General features: G+C 38.8%; 1 protein-coding gene across 3 annotated transcripts in view; it reads left to right on the plus strand.

The window, feature by feature from the left end:
• LOC308682445 (myosin-7-like) overlaps positions 1-12809 on the plus strand; it is a gene marked incomplete at its 5' end in the record, with an annotated part of 83323 nt that extends 70514 nt beyond the window's left edge. Inside the window, 37 exons of one of the 3 annotated variants that reach the window (XM_081352169.1) lie at positions 1966-2166; positions 2263-2406; positions 2496-2652; positions 2749-2776; positions 2862-2967; positions 3145-3237; positions 3341-3404; positions 3504-3602; positions 3697-3800; positions 3927-4065; positions 4155-4273; positions 4383-4532; positions 4621-4791; positions 6119-6430; positions 6559-6621; positions 6729-6934; positions 7078-7201; positions 7284-7420; positions 7507-7762; positions 7871-8113; positions 8202-8378; positions 8492-8637; positions 8722-8812; positions 9009-9398; positions 9495-9621; positions 9721-9839; positions 9944-10140; positions 10250-10433; positions 10530-10695; positions 10778-10902; positions 10987-11295; positions 11390-11593; positions 11696-11992; positions 12123-12227; positions 12318-12413; positions 12498-12632; positions 12711-12809. In XM_081352169.1, the coding sequence (XP_081208295.1) occupies positions 1966-2166; positions 2263-2406; positions 2496-2652; positions 2749-2776; positions 2862-2967; positions 3145-3237; positions 3341-3404; positions 3504-3602; positions 3697-3800; positions 3927-4065; positions 4155-4273; positions 4383-4532; positions 4621-4791; positions 6119-6430; positions 6559-6621; positions 6729-6934; positions 7078-7201; positions 7284-7420; positions 7507-7762; positions 7871-8113; positions 8202-8378; positions 8492-8637; positions 8722-8812; positions 9009-9398; positions 9495-9621; positions 9721-9839; positions 9944-10140; positions 10250-10433; positions 10530-10695; positions 10778-10902; positions 10987-11295; positions 11390-11593; positions 11696-11992; positions 12123-12227; positions 12318-12413; positions 12498-12632; positions 12711-12731 (5805 nt within the window). In that variant the 3' untranslated portion in view covers positions 12732-12809. Of the gene's footprint in view, positions 2167-2262; positions 2407-2495; positions 2653-2748; positions 2777-2861; positions 2968-3144; positions 3238-3340; positions 3405-3503; positions 3603-3696; positions 3801-3926; positions 4066-4154; positions 4274-4382; positions 4533-4620; positions 4792-6118; positions 6431-6544; positions 6622-6728; positions 6935-7077; positions 7202-7283; positions 7421-7506; positions 7763-7870; positions 8114-8201; positions 8379-8491; positions 8638-8721; positions 8813-9008; positions 9399-9494; positions 9622-9720; positions 9840-9943; positions 10141-10249; positions 10434-10529; positions 10696-10777; positions 10903-10986; positions 11296-11389; positions 11594-11695; positions 11993-12122; positions 12228-12317; positions 12414-12497; positions 12633-12710 lie in introns of those variants that run through there. The other 2 variants (XM_081352167.1, XM_081352168.1) reach the window with 2 other exon arrangements.
• Positions 12810-18986: the final 6177 nt, after the last annotated feature.

Consider the following 18986-nt stretch of genomic DNA (forward strand, 5'->3'; position numbering starts at 1 on the left):
CTACAGGTCTACAAACAAGCACAGCAAACCTTTTATTTTTATTTTTTTATCGTATTTTAAATCACAATTTTTATCAGAAAAATCGCAATTAGATTTTTTCCCTAAATCGTGCCGCCTTATTTAATCTTATTTATTTTTGCTTTACTTTAGTTTCACTTGTTAATGATTAAATCTTTGTATTATGTCTGCCACGTTTATATAATTTATAATTAGTAGGTTTGCAAGTCAGGAAACCTTGTGGATAATAAAATAAAATAAAAGGTTTAAAACAATACTATGCTGTGACCTACAAAGCCTAACATGACAATTGGGTCAAGTGAACACCATAGAAGGATGCTATGAATGTGATATTTTAGGATCCTGACAACTGACTAAAACAACAGGAGTGTATATAATTCATAAGAATGCATGTTCTAACATCATTAGATACTGATGATGTTGAAAGGATCACATGTTGATCTTAATCCTTATATTAAAAGATCCCAAGGTTCCTAATAAAAGATGCAGCACTTGCAAAACTTCACACCACAACATTTGCAGCACTGAGAACAGCTGCTGGAGCCTCTCACACAGCAGAGGCCCACGCATACAGCTGTCCTCAGCAGTGACTGTAAAGAAGCTGAGAAAAATGCAGTATGGTTATCTTTGTACTCAAGGATAGAGGAAAAACAATGGGATGTCATCAAGAAGAGCAAGAGGTTGAGGTCCTTCGGTACAGACCGTGACAATCGAGCAGATCTCCACGACCTTGCCTCCCAGCAAAGAAGACCAGCTGTTGACTGTCTATCACCTCAATCTATAGACAGACCTGAATTATTTGTCACATCTTCTTTTATGCCTCCAGCTAATATGACTGTCTAAAGCAATGACATATTAAAACGTCTACAATGTGTGCAAAAGTAAAACGTGATATCTCACAAAAAGTGTGCAGCCGTTACTTAGACAAAAGGTTGGTTTGTCTTGAGCTGACAGAGGTACTTTAGATAAATGGAATTGATTAACGTCTTATATAAGAGAATAAAGTCCCTAAGTAGTAACTGAACAAACTTTAAAATCTGTGTCAATGCATTAAGCTTTAATATTAATTGGATGCATTGCATGTCAGCTCTTTGCAAAGCTTGTCTTTCTGAGAAAACAAAAAACAAAAAAAACAATGGTGAGGCTGAGCAAGACAAAAAGAATTCTTGTAGCATACAATGACAGATTCACGTTTCTCAGAACTCAATGAGGAAGGGTTCCAAAATAGCCAACTGTTGTTCTTGTTGACCTGAGACAACGTTGTAAAAGGAGCTCCAGATTAGGATGGTGTTGAAGAATCTTTTAGGCAACATGGGTGTTCTTTTGTCCTTCCTCCCAGAAGCCTATTGTTACATCACACCATATATGTCAACTGCATAGGACATCCTGTGCCATCCAATCATTTGAAGGTTTATTTAGCGGGACAAGGGTGGGGCATCCACGACAAACCACCATTTTGGGATCAGTGACTCCCTTTAAAAAGGTAGCATCAACTCTGGAGTGACACAACACACAGGACATCCCAAGGTAAGAACCAAAGAACCTCCAAACAAAAAGACCAAGGAAGATCTCCTGGACCTCACAAACACTTCTTCCAAAGCTGAAACAATAAGATAATTCCATTACTAGTTTAGGTGTAGGGATTTTTTTCTGATCAGTAACAAGCAAAATCACATCAGTGATCTCAAACGCTAATGACTCTTTTGTTTTGTCCTTAGCCTAACACCAGGCTCTGCAGTTTTAGGGTACAGAGTTTGGACAAACACAAGGTGAGAAGTTTTGCATCTACCTGAAAAATATGTCTACAGTACTGAAATGCATTTGATTATCAATTCTGTAACTGGGATGTCAATTGCATGTTGTGACACTTTTTGTGAGTGCTTCAAATGCAGTTTTTGTCAAAGAAGGACATTATATTTATGAGGCTGTATACTTCTAGATTGCAAAATGGGTGACGCCGTAATGGCAGAGTTCGGGGCAGCTGCTTCCTTCTTACGAAAGTCAGACAAGGAGCGTCTGGAGGCCCAAACTCGCCCCTTTGACATGAAGAAAGAATGCTTTGTGCCCGATCCTGAGGTTGAGTACGTCAAAGCCTCCATCATCAGTAGAGATGGTGACAAAGTCACTGTTGATACTGAATTTGGAAAGGTAAGGGTGCCTTGGTTATCAGTTAGCCAAAGGTTTAGGATATTATCAATCATATAAAGCTATTAAAAACATTAATTCGTTTTCTCTGTTCAACAGACAGTGACTGTGAAGGACACTGATATTCACCCTCAGAACCCCCCGAAGTACGATAAAATTGAGGATATGGCAATGTTCACCTTCCTGCACGAGCCCGCTGTGCTGTTTAACCTCAAAGAGCGTTACGCAGCCTGGATGATTTATGTGAGTGATGAACATTTGAGTATTAATGAATTTACTGTCAGTAAATACGTGTGTAACTGTACTGAACCTATCGTTCTGTCACATTACAGACCTATTCAGGGCTGTTCTGTGTCACTGTCAACCCATACAAGTGGCTGCCAGTGTACGATGCCTCTGTGGTCAAAGCCTACAGAGGCAAGAAAAGGACTGAAGCTCCTCCTCACATCTTCTCCATCTCTGACAATGCATATCAGTACATGCTGTCAGGTCAGAACTGTATTTCACATCTAATCAACTAAACAAAATAAACAAAATTATATTATTATACATATAACTTTTTTCTTTGTGAATTTCACCCAACAGACAGAGAGAACCAGTCTGTCTTGATCACGTGAGTCATTTCAGACTAATTTCTGTAAGATTAAATTGGCTTAATGTGTTTAAATGATGAAAATGTCTATCCCTTAAATCCACAGTGGAGAATCCGGTGCTGGAAAGACTGTGAACACCAAGAGAGTAATCCAGTATTTTGCCAGCATTGCTGCTGTGTCTGGGAAAAAGGATGCAGCTTCTGAGAAAAAGGTGAATATAGCCACAAAACTACCCGTACTGAATATCTGTAACTACCTGTACTAAAATATGAATATAAATTGATTTCATATTTATTTTTGCATAAAAATTTCACAAAACAAAATATATTGTAGGTAGTCTGCATTTTTTGTTCATTTGAGGATTTTGTGATGGAATTGTTGTTTATAGGGTACCCTGGAGGATCAAATCATCCAAGCCAATCCTGCCCTGGAGGCCTTTGGCAATGCCAAGACCATCAGGAATGACAATTCCTCCCGATTCGTAAGTACCTCCTTTATAATGAAGTATGTATTGTGTACAAATAGTGTATACTGAATTTAATAAACATTATTCAATATCTGATTTTAATCTTCTAACTAAACAGGGTAAATTCATCCGAATTCACTTTGGTGTGAGTGGAAAATTGTCTTCCGCAGATATTGAGACTTGTGAGTATGCTTTATTTTATTTCGCCTATGATTGAACAACTATAACACATATATATACATTCAACACAGCAATCATTTTATGAATGTTTCATAATTAAGATCTGCTGGAGAAGTCTCGTGTCACTTATCAGCTCAAGGCTGAGAGAGACTACCACATCTTCTATCAGATTCTGTCTCAGAAGAAACCAGAACTGCTGGGTAAGTTTTGATGTGGAATTAGATGTAATTTTAAATGCATACCAAATGTGTCTGTCTACATACTGTATCTAACTGTGATGCCCACTCATTACAGAGATGCTGCTCATCACAAACAACCCCTATGACTACTCTTACATATCCCAAGGAGAAACACAAGTGGCATCTATTGATGATGCTGAAGAGCTGATTGCCACTGATGTAAGTGACTTATTCCTATATACAAAACAAAATATACAGAAATTAGAACAACTGAAAAGTACCACAAAATGTGTAAGAAAAAGTAGACTGATCTTTTTGCTTTGTCATGCTATTTTTAAACTACAGGATGCCTTCGATGTCCTGGGCTTCACTCCAGATGAAAAGTCAGGCATCTACAAGCTGACTGGTGCCGTCATGCACTACGGCAACATGAAGTTCAAGCAGAAGCAAAGAGAGGAACAGGCCGAGGCTGATGGGACTGAAGGCAAGTAATATTAATTATTACCACACTACCACTGGTGACTTTTTGATAAGTGCGTCTAAATTTAAAACAAACTTTTTTTTCTTCACAAGATGCTGACAAAGTTGCATATCTGATGGGCCTGAACTCTGCTGATCTCATCAAGGGTTTGTGCCACCCAAGAGTAAAAGTTGGAAATGAGTGGGTCACCAAGGGACAGAGTGTCCAGCAGGTGAAGAAATTTCATATCATGAAAAAATTTATTGCTTTGTAATCATGTTACAGAATTAAGAAATACAATATTATTAATCCCTTTTTTAATGTACGTTCACTCTTTTCAGGTGTACTACTCTATTGGTGCTCTGGCAAAGTCAGTGTACGAGAAGATGTTCCTTTGGATGGTTGTGAGAATCAACCAATCCCTGGACACCAAACAGCCTCGCCAGTACTTTATTGGTGTGCTGGACATTGCTGGATTTGAGATCTTTGATGTAAGCTGAAATTATTATTCATGAACAAATCCAAGAAGCAGTGCAACCTGTTTGACCATTGTGATTATACAATATATTCCACCTGCAGTTCAACACATTTGAGCAGCTCTGCATCAACTTCACTAATGAGAAGTTGCAGCAGTTCTTCAACCACCACATGTTTGTGCTGGAGCAAGAGGAATACAAGAAGGAGGGCATTGAGTGGGAGTTTATTGACTTTGGCATGGACTTGGCAGCATGCATTGAGCTTATTGAGAAGGTATGTTTATGTGCAAAAATATTATAAACATTATTATGTGTACTTCCTTTTAAATACGGCTGCATTTTTGTGTGTTCTCTGTGTCAGGGCTTGAATTTCGGTGCGGGATTGCGGGTATTGCGCATATTTTTTATCATTCCCGCAGGTCTCCCATTTATAATGCGGGAAATTCCCGCAAACATTGATTCACTTTAGCATGTAGGTTCAGGTTGTATTAGTAAATTAATCCACGCAGATGGAAAATCAAATCAGTCATTTTAAAACTGTCTGCGAGACGCAATTTCACAAACAGCGTGAGTGATTCAGCGGCGCTGCGTCTTCTATCTCGCGTCTCTCAAAATGGGTTGCACAATGCAATCGTTAAGCGCGCAGCAGGCGGCGGAAATACACTCTCGCGTTTCGGGAGTCGATCGGGCCAGCATTGCATCACGAGTAACTAAAGTTTACCATTTGCACGTCTTTTCAAGTCTCACCAGTTTAAACAGTCACGCGATTTTAAACTCTTCGGTACTTGCGCGCTGTCTGAGAGATGCTTTTTTCTCTGCACACATACATAGAGTAAAGCAGCCTCACAAACAGCTCGCGGGTAACAAAAGTTATTTTTCGTGGATTATAAATCGCTTTAACAGTCAAAAACATAAGAAAATGATGTCAATTTCGGTCTTGGAGAGTATCCTCTAATCTAAACACAGTCGGTTATGTCTTAAATAAGCATAAATCGCACGTGACCGTATAATGAAAACAGGATCCGTGCACTAGCTCTTAAAGGGACAGCAGCCATATGTGTCTGTCATTAATTTGTTTGTCAAAACAACAAAACATAGCTTTCATTTTAAGGAATCAGGATTAATAGCCTATGAATTTAATTTAGTCAGGACTAAAATACTACCCAGTGTTATTTTACATTTGATTAGGCTACTTTATTCAGTCTCTGTAGTATTTCTGAATAGCCTACTAGTTTTAGACCTAAGCAAAAACTTTTCTCTTTATTTCTCTTTATTGATATCTTTATTCTATTGTATTTATTTGTGCTACTTTTTTCAATTTAATTCAAAGATTGAAATCAAGCTTCCTTGAGTTGTGTAAATTCTTAAGAACAAAATGACCCCATTGTAAAAATGCAATGAGTAGGCTAAGCATACATTTAGGCGAGATAAATGTAATTAAAAAAAAAGTCTAAACTCCCCCCTCAAATTAAAAATTCCCCCCCATAAGAATCACCTAAGGGGGGATTTCCCCCCCATTTTCCAAAATGAAATTCAGGCCCTGTGTGTGTTTTGTGTGTTCCCTTTTTCATATTATTTACACTATATTTTGTTCTCTGCAGCCCATGGGTATCATGTCCATCCTTGAAGAGGAGTGCATGTTCCCAAAAGCCAGTGATGCAACATTTAAAGCTAAGCTTTATGACAACCATTTGGGGAAAAATCCTTCTTTCCAGAAGCCTAGGATAGTCAAGGGTAGACCAGAGGCCCATTTTGCCCTCGGTCACTATGCTGGCGTTGTTGACTACAATATTTCAAACTGGCTGGTGAAGAACAAGGACCCTCTCAATGAGACTGTGGTCGGACTTTTCCAAAAGTCTACCGTGAAGCTGTTGTCTGTTCTGTTTGCTGGATATTCTGGGGCTGACTCAGGTGTGTACTGATCTTCAGTATAGATTATTCAGTATATATACTGTATTTTGTTTTGGGTGTGAACTATGATGTGTCAGAATGATATAAGCTTCTTTTACATTTCCTATTGGTTTTAGCCCAAGATTCCAAGGGAGGTAAAGGTGGAGGTAAAAAGAAGGGTTCTTCTTTCCAAACTGTGTCAGCACTCCATAGGGTATGGAATATTACAACAAATTATCAAAACAAAAATAAATGTGTTCACTACAAAGATTATACAAAATTGCTTACCTTACAACGTTATGGTTTGTTTTTTGACCATAGGAGAACTTGAACAAGCTGATGACCAACTTGAGGTCAACTCACCCTCACTTTGTGCGCTGCCTCATCCCCAATGAGACTAAGACTCCTGGGGCGATGGAAAATCCTCTGGTCATGCACCAGCTGCGCTGTAACGGTGTGCTAGAGGGCATCAGGATCTGCAGAAAGGGATTCCCCAACAGGATCCTGTATGGAGATTTCAAACAACGGTTAGTATGAAACCAAATGGCTTTCATGTCTTACTCCAAGTTATTGCAAGTTGCATCATTTCAACTGTTTGCAAATTTAATAATTTGCTAGAAATACAAATAAATACATATTAATAATTGTTAATGTGTGTGTTTTTTGGTAGATACCGCATCCTAAATCCTGCTGCTATCCCTGAGGGACAGTTCATTGATAACAAGAAGGGTGCAGAAAAACTTCTGGGCTCACTGGACATTGATCACACCCAGTACAAGTTAGGACATACTAAGGTATTTTTATATTAACATTATTTTTTTCCAAGGCCACTTTTCCATTGTCACCCTTTTTGACGCAAAATTCTTTACTATTCAGGTATTTTTTAAGGCTGGTCTTCTGGGTACTCTTGAAGAGATGCGAGATGACCGTCTTGCACTTATTATAACTGGAATTCAGTCCAAGGCTCGTGGTTTTCTATCAAGAGTTGAGTTCCAGAAAATTGTGGAAAGAAGGTTAGATTTTAGCTCTTCAGTCTTTAACGTATTCTCCAAGTTACATTTAAAATGCAAAACTGAACATTCTTATTTAATATCTACAGAGATTCTTTGTTGGTGATCCAGTGGAATGTACGTGCTTTCATGGGTGTCAAGAATTGGCCCTGGATGAAGCTCTACTTCAAGATCAAGCCTCTGTTGAAAAGTGCAGAGACTGAGAAAGAAATGGCCAACATGAAAGAGGAATTCACCAAGTTGAAGGAGGCTTATGCCAAATCTGAAGCCCGCAGAAAGGAGCTTGAGGAAAAGATGGTTTCTCTTCTCCAAGAGAAGAACGACCTGATGCTTTCAGTGCAGTCTGTAAGTTCACATGAAATAAAAGCTGCTTTTCACTTTTTGGACAAGTAAAAAAAAAAAAAAGAATTATTCATAATTATTATTATTTATTTTTTTTTTTCACTTTGATAGGAACAAGATAATCTTGTAGATGCTGAGGAGAGATGTGAGGGTCTGATCAAGAGCAAGATCCAGCTTGAGGCCAAAGTTAAGGAGCTGACTGAGAGACTGGAGGATGAAGAGGAGATGAATGCAGAGTTGGTTGCAAAGAAACGAAAGCTGGAGGATGAATGCTCTGAACTCAAGAAGGACATAGATGATCTTGAGCTTACTCTGGCCAAAGTGGAGAAAGAGAAACATGCCACTGAAAACAAGGTTGGCTGTAATACCTCTTTATAGCTTTTTCATTATACGTATATGGTGTTTTTGGATTGTTTATTGATCTAATGGCCTTTTTGCTTAGGTTAAAAACCTCACTGAGGAAATGTCAGCACTGGATGAAATCATCGCTAAACTGACTAAGGAGAAGAAAGCTCTTCAGGAGGCTCATCAGCAAACGCTGGATGACCTCCAGAGTGAGGAAGACAAAGTCAACACACTCACTAAAGCCAAAGCCAAGCTGGAGCAACAAGTGGATGATGTGAGTACAATAAAATCTCACTATAAATATATTGGCAAAATGTTACTTTATGTATAGATATGTGTGATATGTTTTGCTAAATAATGTAAATTAATTGTATTTTATATAACAAGCTTGAGGGATCCTTGGAGCAAGAAAAGAAACTGCGCATGGACCTTGAGAGGGCGAAGAGAAAGCTGGAGGGTGATTTAAAATTGACCCAGGAGAGCATTATGGACTTGGAAAATGATAAACAGCAAATGGAGGAGAAGCTGAAAAAGTAAGAACATGTCAAACATTTTATTCTGATAAAACAAAAACAATAAGATTTAATCTAATCAAACTTTGTGATATCACCTTAAAGGAAGGACTTTGAAGTTGGCCAGCTCAACAGCAAAATTGAGGATGAACAAGCTCTTGGTGCCCAGCTCCAGAAGAAACTGAAGGAACTGCAGGTATGTTTAAAACAAGGTTAAATAATGTAAAATAATAATTAAAATGTACTATGACTCATATTAGGCTTGCTGCAATTGTTGGTGTTTTTCACGGTTTCAGCCGCACACCGATGTTTTGATTTTTTAGAGTACAAAAATCATTTAGTTCAGTTAGAGAATAGACACTACAATTAAAAACAATTTACTCCATTTCTAGGCTCGTATTGAAGAGCTTGAGGAAGAGCTGGAGGCTGAGAGAGCTGCTCGTGCTAAAGTTGAGAAACAGAGAGCTGATCTCTCCAGAGAACTGGAGGAGATCAGTGAGAGGTTGGAGGAGGCTGGTGGAGCCACTGCTGCCCAGATTGAGATGAACAAGAAACGTGAAGCTGAGTTCCAGAAACTGCGCAGAGACCTTGAAGAGGCCACTCTGCATCATGAGTCCACTGCTGCTACACTGAGGAAGAAACATGCAGACAGTGTGGCTGATCTGGGAGAGCAGATTGACAACCTCCAGAGAGTGAAGCAGAAGCTGGAGAAAGAGAAGAGTGAACTGAAGTTAGAGCTTGATGATGTGGTCTCCAACATGGAACAAATTGTCAAGTCAAAGGTTTGTGGCCAAACAAAAATGTATATCACTAAGGATTATGTGAAACTACAATTTAAAATCAATATCATTTACTTACTCAATATATTTTTACATTAGAGCAACCTGGAGAAAATGTGCAGAACTCTGGAAGACCAGATGAGTGAGTACAGAACCAAGTCTGAGGAAGGTCAGCGCACTATCAATGATTTCACCATGCAAAAAGCCAAGCTGCAAACTGAGAATGGTAAGAACACTAAATATAGTCATTTTTACTGAATACGTTTTAGCTTTGAAATGAAGATTTGTCATAACTTCAACAAACATATTTTTCCTGGCATTCCAGGTGAACTCTCCAGACAGCTTGAGGAGAAAGACTCCCTGGTGTCTCAGTTGACCAGGGGCAAGCAGTCCTACACTCAGCAAATTGAAGATCTCAAGAGACAGCTTGAAGAAGAAATCAAGGTTTGTTTTGCGATCCATGTTTTTTTTAGAAGTTGCATATTTTTTTGTTAAACAGCAGGTCAACAGAAATCACGTCCAAGCAACTGACTATTTTTTTCTTTCAGGCTAAGAATGCCCTGGCCCATGCAGTTCAGTCTGCTCGTCATGATGCTGATCTGCTGAGGGAGCAATATGAGGAGGAGCAAGAAGCCAAGGCTGAGCTGCAGCGTAGTATGTCCAAGGCAAACACTGAAGTGGCTCAGTGGAGAACCAAGTATGAAACTGATGCCATCCAGAGGACTGAGGAGCTGGAGGAAGCAAAGTAAGAAGCAGGGAATATACTATCTGTTTTCAGATGTTTGTTTACAAATTCCTCTTTGTGTTTTATTATTTCTAATCCGTCATTAAAATCTCCTTGCTGACACAATTAGAAAGAAATTGGCTCAGCGTCTCCAAGATGCAGAAGAAGCTGTGGAAGCTGTTAATGCTAAATGCTCCTCTCTGGAGAAGACCAAGCACAGGCTGCAGAATGAGATTGAAGATCTCATGGTGGATGTGGAGAGATCCAATGCTGCTGCTGCTGCTCTGGACAAGAAGCAAAGAAACTTTGACAAGGTAATACACAGATTTAATATTTGAATATGTATTACTTTAGCCTTTTTTGGTAATTTTATCAGTAATTAACTAAGCACCTTAATAATGCCTAATCAGGTTTTGGCTGAGTGGAAGCAGAAGTATGAGGAGTCTCAGACTGAACTAGAAAGTGCCCAGAAGGAGTCTAGATCTCTGAGCACTGAACTCTTCAAACTGAAGAACTCTTACGAAGAAGTCCTGGATCATCTTGAGACCATGAAGAGAGAGAACAAGAACCTTCAAGGTAACTAGATTGTGGTTACTTACAGAGTTAACATGTTATAGTACGCATATTTTTCCTTGACAATTATTTTTCTATTTAAAAGAGGAAATTTCTGACCTCACTGAGCAACTTGGAGAGTCAGGAAAAAGCATCCATGAGTTGGAGAAAATTAGGAAGCAGCTGGAGCAGGAAAAAGCAGAAATCCAGACAGCCTTGGAAGAAGCTGAGGTAACCCTAAATAAGCATTTATTTGTTGTTCACATAAGGCTGATTTTTGACAAAAGACTTACAAAATTGCTTTCACATTAAAAGGGTTCCCTTGAACATGAGGAAGGAAAGATTTTGAGAGCTCAACTGGAGTTCAATCAAGTAAAGGCTGATATTGAACGTAAGCTGACAGAGAAAGATGAAGAGATGGAGCAGGCAAAGAGGAACCAGCAGAGAGTGGTGGATACCCTGCAAAGCTCACTGGAATCAGAGACTCGCAGCAGGAATGAAGCTCTCAGACTGAAGAAGAAGATGGAGGGAGACCTCAATGAGATGGAGATTCAGCTCAGCCAGGCTAACAGACAGGCATCAGAAGCCCAGAAACAACTCAAGGGTCTCCATGGACATCTCAAAGTATGAAGAATCTTCAAATCAAGATTCTATGATGCTTAGGTGAAATCCAACATAGTTCTTCAGTCTTTTCATGTGTAAAACTTGTACTTTACAGGATGCCCAACTGCAGCTGGATGACGCTCTTCGTGGTAATGATGATTTTAAAGAGAACATCGCCATTGTGGAGAGACGCAACAATCTGCTGCAGGCTGAACTGGATGAGCTGAGATCCATGGTGGAACAAACTGAGAGAGGAAGGAAACTGGCTGAGCAGGAACTGCTGGATGTCAGTGAGAGAGTTCAGCTCCTGCATTCTCAGGTAATACGTTTAAAATATTTACTCATGTGTTCAGTTTACTCAATTACCATTACTTTCACCAGTGAACTTTGATCTTAAATGGTATAAACTATTTTGATACAGAACACCAGCCTGCTGAATCAGAAGAAGAAGCTGGAGGGAGATAATACTCAGCTTCAGACTGAGGTTGAGGAGGCAGTGCAGGAGTGCAGGAATGCTGAGGAAAAAGCCAAGAAGGCCATCACTGATGCTGCCATGATGGCAGAGGAGCTGAAGAAGGAGCAGGACACCAGTGCTCATCTGGAGCGCATGAAGAAGAACATGGAGCAGACCATCAAGGACCTGCAGCACCGTCTGGATGAGGCTGAGCAGATCGCCATGAAGGGTGGCAAGAAGCAGGTCCAGAAACTGGAGGCCAGGGTAAGTTTCTGAAACTCAGTTCTTAATGCATTTTATATTCATACATTTTGTAAAGACGATTATTCATGAATATTTATGTTCAGAGTCTGTAATTTAGGAGTCAATTTATAATCATTTTTTGTTTCGGTAGGTGAGAGATCTGGAAAATGAGGTGGAGCTTGAACAGAGAAAGGCGAGCGAGTCTGTGAAAGGAGTCCGTAAATATGAAAGACGCATCAAGGAGCTCACCTACCAGGTCACATTCTTTGACAAACATAATTGCATTTTTATTCATGCCATAATTCATACCAGATAACAGTGAAGTCACTTATTATCCTGTTTGCAGACTGAAGAGGACCGTAAGAATCTGGCTCGCCTGCAGGATCTGGTGGACAAACTCCAGCTGAAGGTCAAGTCCTACAAGAGATCTGCTGAGGAAGCTGTAAGTAAACAATGTCACTCAGATATTGAAGTATTGCTGTCTCTGTGTTATCTCTAACAGTATGTTTTGTCATTGTGTTTTTAGGAGGAACAGGCTAATGTTAATCTGGGCAAGTTCCGTAAGATTCAGCATGAGCTTGATGAGGCAGAGGAGAGGGCTGATATTGCTGAATCTCAGGTCAACAAACTTAGAGCCAAAGGTCGTGATTCAGGTTCCAAGGTAAACTATTTTTATCCAAATAGTTAAATATTGCAATTTAGTACAACATTACATTCTCTTTTTGCTCTTTTATTACAGAAAGGACACGATGAAGAGTAATCCTCCACTATAATTCTGTGTGCTGTGAAGCCATATTCATGTACTGGTTCTGATGTGGCATTAAAAACTGCAATTATGAATTCTTGTGTCTGTGGCTTTCCTTCTCATTTCTGTTCCATCATTTAGTCTCATCATGTTAATGCAGTGCAAAAGGGGCATTAATGGTGTGGTGAAAAAAAAACAGATTTTGGGTTTCATATATTTGATGAACAAAGCAAGCTAATTTCACAATGGAAACACTGATTCATGGTTCACAAAATGTGAACAAAAAATGTGAAATGGAGACAAAAGTGTCCTAAAATAAAAAATAGTAATGGTTCAGGGTTTCCCGCAGAAAATGTGTTAGTTAAGGTGGTGGTGTTTTTTTTTTTTTTTTTTTATTTCATCTATGTTGATTATATGAAAAGTGAAAAGCATGAGTAAGATATAGGCTTGATACGATAGTCTGTGTTACCGGTGTTCAGTCGCAACACCGGTTTCATCACTTGCCCACTGCGGCACAGCAAAAAAAAAAAGTTTAAAGCGTTAATAACGCAATTACGCAGTATCAGTTTTTTTCCTGTCACCTGTTGACTATAGCGTTGTATGATCACGCTCTTATTAATGTGAATGCTTTTAAACCATTCAAGCGCGACAAGACTAAAGAGACCGCGCTGTAATTACAGTCCTGCCTATTACACACACACACACACACACACACAGAAAAGACGCGCGTCAGTATCGAGTTCTCTTTCGGGCTTGAAATGCGGAGACCTGGAGTGTTATTTAAAATTTGTATTTAGTTTTAATCATATTTTGATTTTTAATTAGTTTTTTTTAAACTTTCGGATTCAACCCATGTTCTCAAGCAGTGAAAAATAGAGGACACTGACAACGCGTTGACAGACAGGACCGAGCAGGTAATATTTAATATGAAACAAAGTCTCAACTTTCAAATTTGGTCAGTCAAAGAAAATTAAACAATAAATAGGCCTACCGTTTAGTGTCGTGACAGATTGCCTCAGTTAAAGGCAAGGTCAAATCAACCGACGTTAATCTAACTCTCCTGACTGCTTTGTCGGACAAAAATGGTGGATTTTGATTGGTCAGACTCAGATCGCATGTCAATCAAACTCCCTGCGAAGGATGAATTGACGCTAATTTAAGCACCAACTTTTTAAAAGCGATGTAAAAAAAAAAATTGACGACGTAGTTAAGGCGGCAGGCGTGTTTGCTTAGGCGGCCGCCTTAGTTCCAAAGTTCTGCGGGAAACCCTGTGGTTTATGATCTATGCAACAAGTGTATCCATAGTAGATCATTTTTAGCGCAATGCGTTCATAGCCTACGGTAGAGCTTTAATTCTCTGCCCGAGCCCGAGCCCGGACTCGACCCGACCCGGCCCGCCCGCCGATATTTCCCGCCACTGTCCTCGGGCCAGGTCGGGTCGGGCCCTTGATAAAGCACGTCACGTGTCATGCGCAGCGTCTAGTCCACTCGCACTCGCAGTCTCACACGCGTGACGCGTCACACCTGCTGTGCGTGCTGTAGGCTATTCTGTTGCTATTCTAAGTGCGACATGGATCTTGAAGAAGCAAAGAAAAAAATTAAAACAGGAGAATTAACTTTGAGCAAGTTTGGAGGAAAATCGGAGGTATGGACACATTTTAAACTAGTCGTGGGGAGTGACAACATAATGTGTTGGCTTTGTCTCGTGCATTAAATGCGCACCTATGACAGCAAAAAAAAAAAAAAAAAAAACGGGGACAAAAAACGGGGACTTCCACGATGACCATACAAGCAGTCTTGCCATGACAGAAATTATTATAGTAGTCAGCCTCAGGCCTCAATATCCGCTTTTGTTACTTTGTTTTCCGATCCATTCAACTATTTCTGAATAAACAAACAACGCAGTTTGCATGCTTCTTCCTTGTCGCATTAGGTCTATTCATTAAGATAATAATTAATGAATGCACGCACAATTATGAACTTGATAAATGTTACAGATATGTTTTACTACAAACAAATGCCTTTCAACTTACATGTGCAAAATTCAGAATTAAATGAATGTGCTGCAATTTGTACAAAAAGAGAATCTGTAGTACGTGTTTTAGCCATTAAATAAGCACATAGTGTCAAGTTTGTTAAGTTTTGTTTTGAAGAAAGCTTTTATTTAAAGTGAATTTCGTTTAGTATAAATTGTGTCTTAATTTTAATACATTTTCCATCAACCAATTTCCTGGTTTTAATACATAAAAAGCAATATAGCAGATATTATAATCATGACATGAAGTCGCCGGCGCGCCATGGTCACACCATTTGAAACTCGTAAAACACGCTGTCACCGAATTTACAAATGCACATCTTGCTTGTTGCTCACACATATTATGTTGAAATAACAATATGTTGAAGTAACATTATTAATAATAATGAATATTTAAGAATATTTGATTGAATGCTGAATGTTGTGCTTGTTCAATTTAATAAAATTAAAACTTTAATTGTGATAATTAAAATAATTGAATATTGCGTGGCCAATTTTTGCTCATTTATTAATGGTATTTATATATAACTGCGCAGCTCCCTCCTGTAGCCTAAATGAGCACAGCAGCACCTGCTTAAAAAAAATTCTGGCGCCGCCCCTGGTTATAACGGCCCACATATTAAAAATGGTCGGGTTTAAATCGGGCTCGGGCTCATAATTACAGTGATCGTGTCGGGTCGGGCCGGGCTCGGACACAACGTGCTCGGGCTCGGGTTGGGTCGGGCTTGATTTTTTGGGCCCGATTTAAGCTCTAGCCTACGGTTCTACGGTGCACAGAAAATGGCTTGGAACCCGTTATAATGCTACATTCCACAACGGTTACAGGTCTCGTAATGATGACCAATCTGTTTTGGGAAAACGTGCGCTTCATAATAACGTATCAGATAGAGAAATTATAACAAAGAAGTATGCCAGTCATTTATTAATGTTAATGATAAGCACAAATTAGTAAGTGGTGTTAAAAATTGCACAAAATGAGCTGGTGTGTTAAATGTTGAGTGTTGCGGAGAGTTTATCATGGGCTGTTTTGTGCCAGAAAGTCCAGGGCCAGTCCGCCCGACTTATCTGCTTTATCTAAAACTTCAAAAACAGAGAATTATTTGTGATTTTGTGGAAAACTCTATTATTAGTAATTTCTGCCTATGTATAGGCTAGTCTACCTAAGTATTCCACACAGTAAAAAGTGTCAAGTGTTCCTTTAAAGGTACAATATGTAACTTTTTTGCTTTAAAAATGGAAAAAATCATCTATGTTATATATATTTTTTTTAGTTGTGTACTTACATTATCCCGACTGTTTCCAACAACTTTCAAACCAGGAGAAATTTGAATTAAATTTTTAGACACGGCGCGTTTCTTTATTTCCGCTTTGTCGCCGTCAATGGCGTCATATCCGCATTGTCTCTAGTTTCCGCTCGTACTGCCATGGCAACCAGAGCTATGAGCAGAGCCGTCTGATAGTAACCAGAGAATGTCTAATAGGAAGAGAATTGGCACTCTCTGCTTACTTCCGGTTTCTGGACTGGCTGCAGTAACACGTCTCTGTCCATGCTGGGGCGCTCGCAGGTGAGTGCAGAATGAATGGAGGTCTATGGCGAAAAACCCTCAAAATCCACTTTTCTAAGGATATAATTTTTTGTCTAGTAATTTGAATGTTGTATTCGAAAGGAGATGCAAAGAAATTACACATTGCTGGGTGTTAGATTTTTTAGAGTCACTTATTTGGTTTAAAAAGTCTTTTAAAATGTCAATGACGTCAGAATGCTGACGTCATTAGCAGAATGCTAGCGTGTTATTGGCAACAACAACTCAACCTGTAAGAAATCAAAAAGAAATAAGTACTCGTTCATTCAACTTTCGACCTATAACCCATGTTGAACTTGCAAAACCTACAATAAAATCTGAGATTTCTCAACGGGAATTGGGTGAAAGAGACACATTTAGCCGTCTAGCCCCATAGACTCCCATCAGTCTGCACTTGCCCGCGATCACCTCCAGTGGAATTCTAATGGAACTGCAACCAAGATCGATACAATGGGGCTAATAGGAAGTGCCAAGGCTCTCCGTAGACGGGCTCTGTAGTAACCAAGGCAACAGACGCAGACAATTGTGTAGTTCGCAATGTCTATTTGCACGCTGTTGTTGTTTCGTTCAAACATTATGGACCATGGCAAGCAGACTTTAGATAAAAAAGGAGAACTAAAACGAGAATCAATATCAGCGCGGTGTTTTCGAGATGCCTAGAGCTCCCATAGACAGCATAAACGAGAGCTCCATGTCCGAGACTTCAACCGCTTCTACGTACTTTATTAAACAGGTGAGCACATTTACATAAAACTAATCAATGTTATATAGTTCAACAATGCTAAAATGTTAGAATATGATTTGTATGTTACTCTAATGTTGATGTAACTTAGCTTACTGCTAGTATCATACAGATGAACAACAAACTAACACATACATTTCAACACATTGAATTGAAATGCAGTTTAGTGTGCTAAATGTAATGTTAGACCAAATGAAACAGCGCTGCATTACCTCACAAGTTTAATTTGTCTAATAAACTGACCTGTGAGTTGTAATTCTGCACTAGCGTGTCGGTCGGTACAATGAAATGTCCATATTCCTTTTCTATCCGCGGGACTCGCGCCGCGTGTGGAGCTGAAAGCTGTCTCTTAGCAATCCCGAACTGCTTCATATCAGTCATGATAAAAGCATTGATGTATTCAGTCATCCATAAACATTATTAGATCGGTCAGCTTGACGTTGACGACAATATCCATAATTCGTAGCATGTGTTGCGTCATCAAACTATGCCTTTGTTATTGTAAGACGTTAGCGACTCCTAATGGACAAAAAATTCCATACTGTACGTTTAAGGAGCTATATTGTTAGCTGAACCCTTAAAATCAACTAACCTAATGTAGTCATTTTAATTCAAACATGATAATTATATTTTTGACTTGAGTCAAACCAGTTTTCAATTTACATGTTACCACATTACGCCCATTTTCGTTTAAAAAAAAAATAGTGTAACATTTTTTAAGCAAAATAAAATCTAATCTACTGATTTTCAGTGAAAAACATGATTTAATTTCACCGAATCATCTTAACTTTACACCGACAGATTTTTTATAGGTTAGATCATGACCGTTGGCGAGGATAGTAGACTCGAAAGAGAACATTTTCACTTCTAAAAAAGATGGTTAGCACATTTATTTGTAAGGTGACTAACGTTACCTGGACAGCTGTGCTAAATTAATATTCAATGTTTGCCATGTGACAACACTTTAGCATACAGTATGAACTGTGTACTTGGCAGTAAGCAGTAAGTTAAGTTAGTGATCCGTTTTTAACACAGCCTCGCCTGTGATTCAAATTAAGGACATCAACACTGGCGTCTGGCGATCACTGGCACCAGACGAATAAACCAATATAAACGCACAATGTTTTACCACTTTGTGACTTCAATTTTGTCCAACATTTACATTGTATGCAACGTTACCTTACCTTAAATCGTGATCTGTGTCCTTACCTTAAATCGTGATCTGTGTCCTAAATGAGCTCAGGACAGGAGACGTGTTTCCTCATTTACTTTGACATTTGTGGATTTTCCTCAAGTGAAAATAGCCTGTGATAAATATATTTGTTTCAATAAAAATATTTTATAGACAATATATATTCTCAGGTTAAATTTGTATACTAAACACAGCCAAATCACAGGTCAGTTTAAGGCCTAAGTAAAAATTCACGTCTTTATGGCGATCAAATAACCATCCGTAGGCCTAAGTTATGTCATCTCATCAGCACAGTTAGCAACATTATACAACGTAATTAATCACTTTATTAACCGTTTAGCTATATAGTTCTAAGCAATGAAACATGGTGTAAATACATACGTTACCGTGACCACGTCTGACTATTTTGTCTGCAAGCATCATCTGAATAAAAACGAGCTGTCAAAATGGAAAACTGTACAAAGATGAACATCTATATTAGGTTGAATTTAAATATCAACACATGTTATGTAACTTACTTTAAGAATTATAAAGTCAAAAAAAATTTTTAAAGAACCTGAGGAGAAAATTCAGTGACGGTTGGAAATTCCCGCTCTCGCATGACGCAGCTGCTTGACGTCACGTGATGGACAATTATTTTTATTATTATTATTATTATTATTATTGCATAAATTAATTCGTAATTGTAAATACGAGTTTAGAAGTTAAAATTTGGACA

Source organism: Scardinius erythrophthalmus, assembly GCF_964197995.2.
Source record: "Scardinius erythrophthalmus genome assembly, chromosome: 22".
Lineage (NCBI taxonomy): Eukaryota > Metazoa > Chordata > Actinopteri > Cypriniformes > Leuciscidae > Scardinius > Scardinius erythrophthalmus.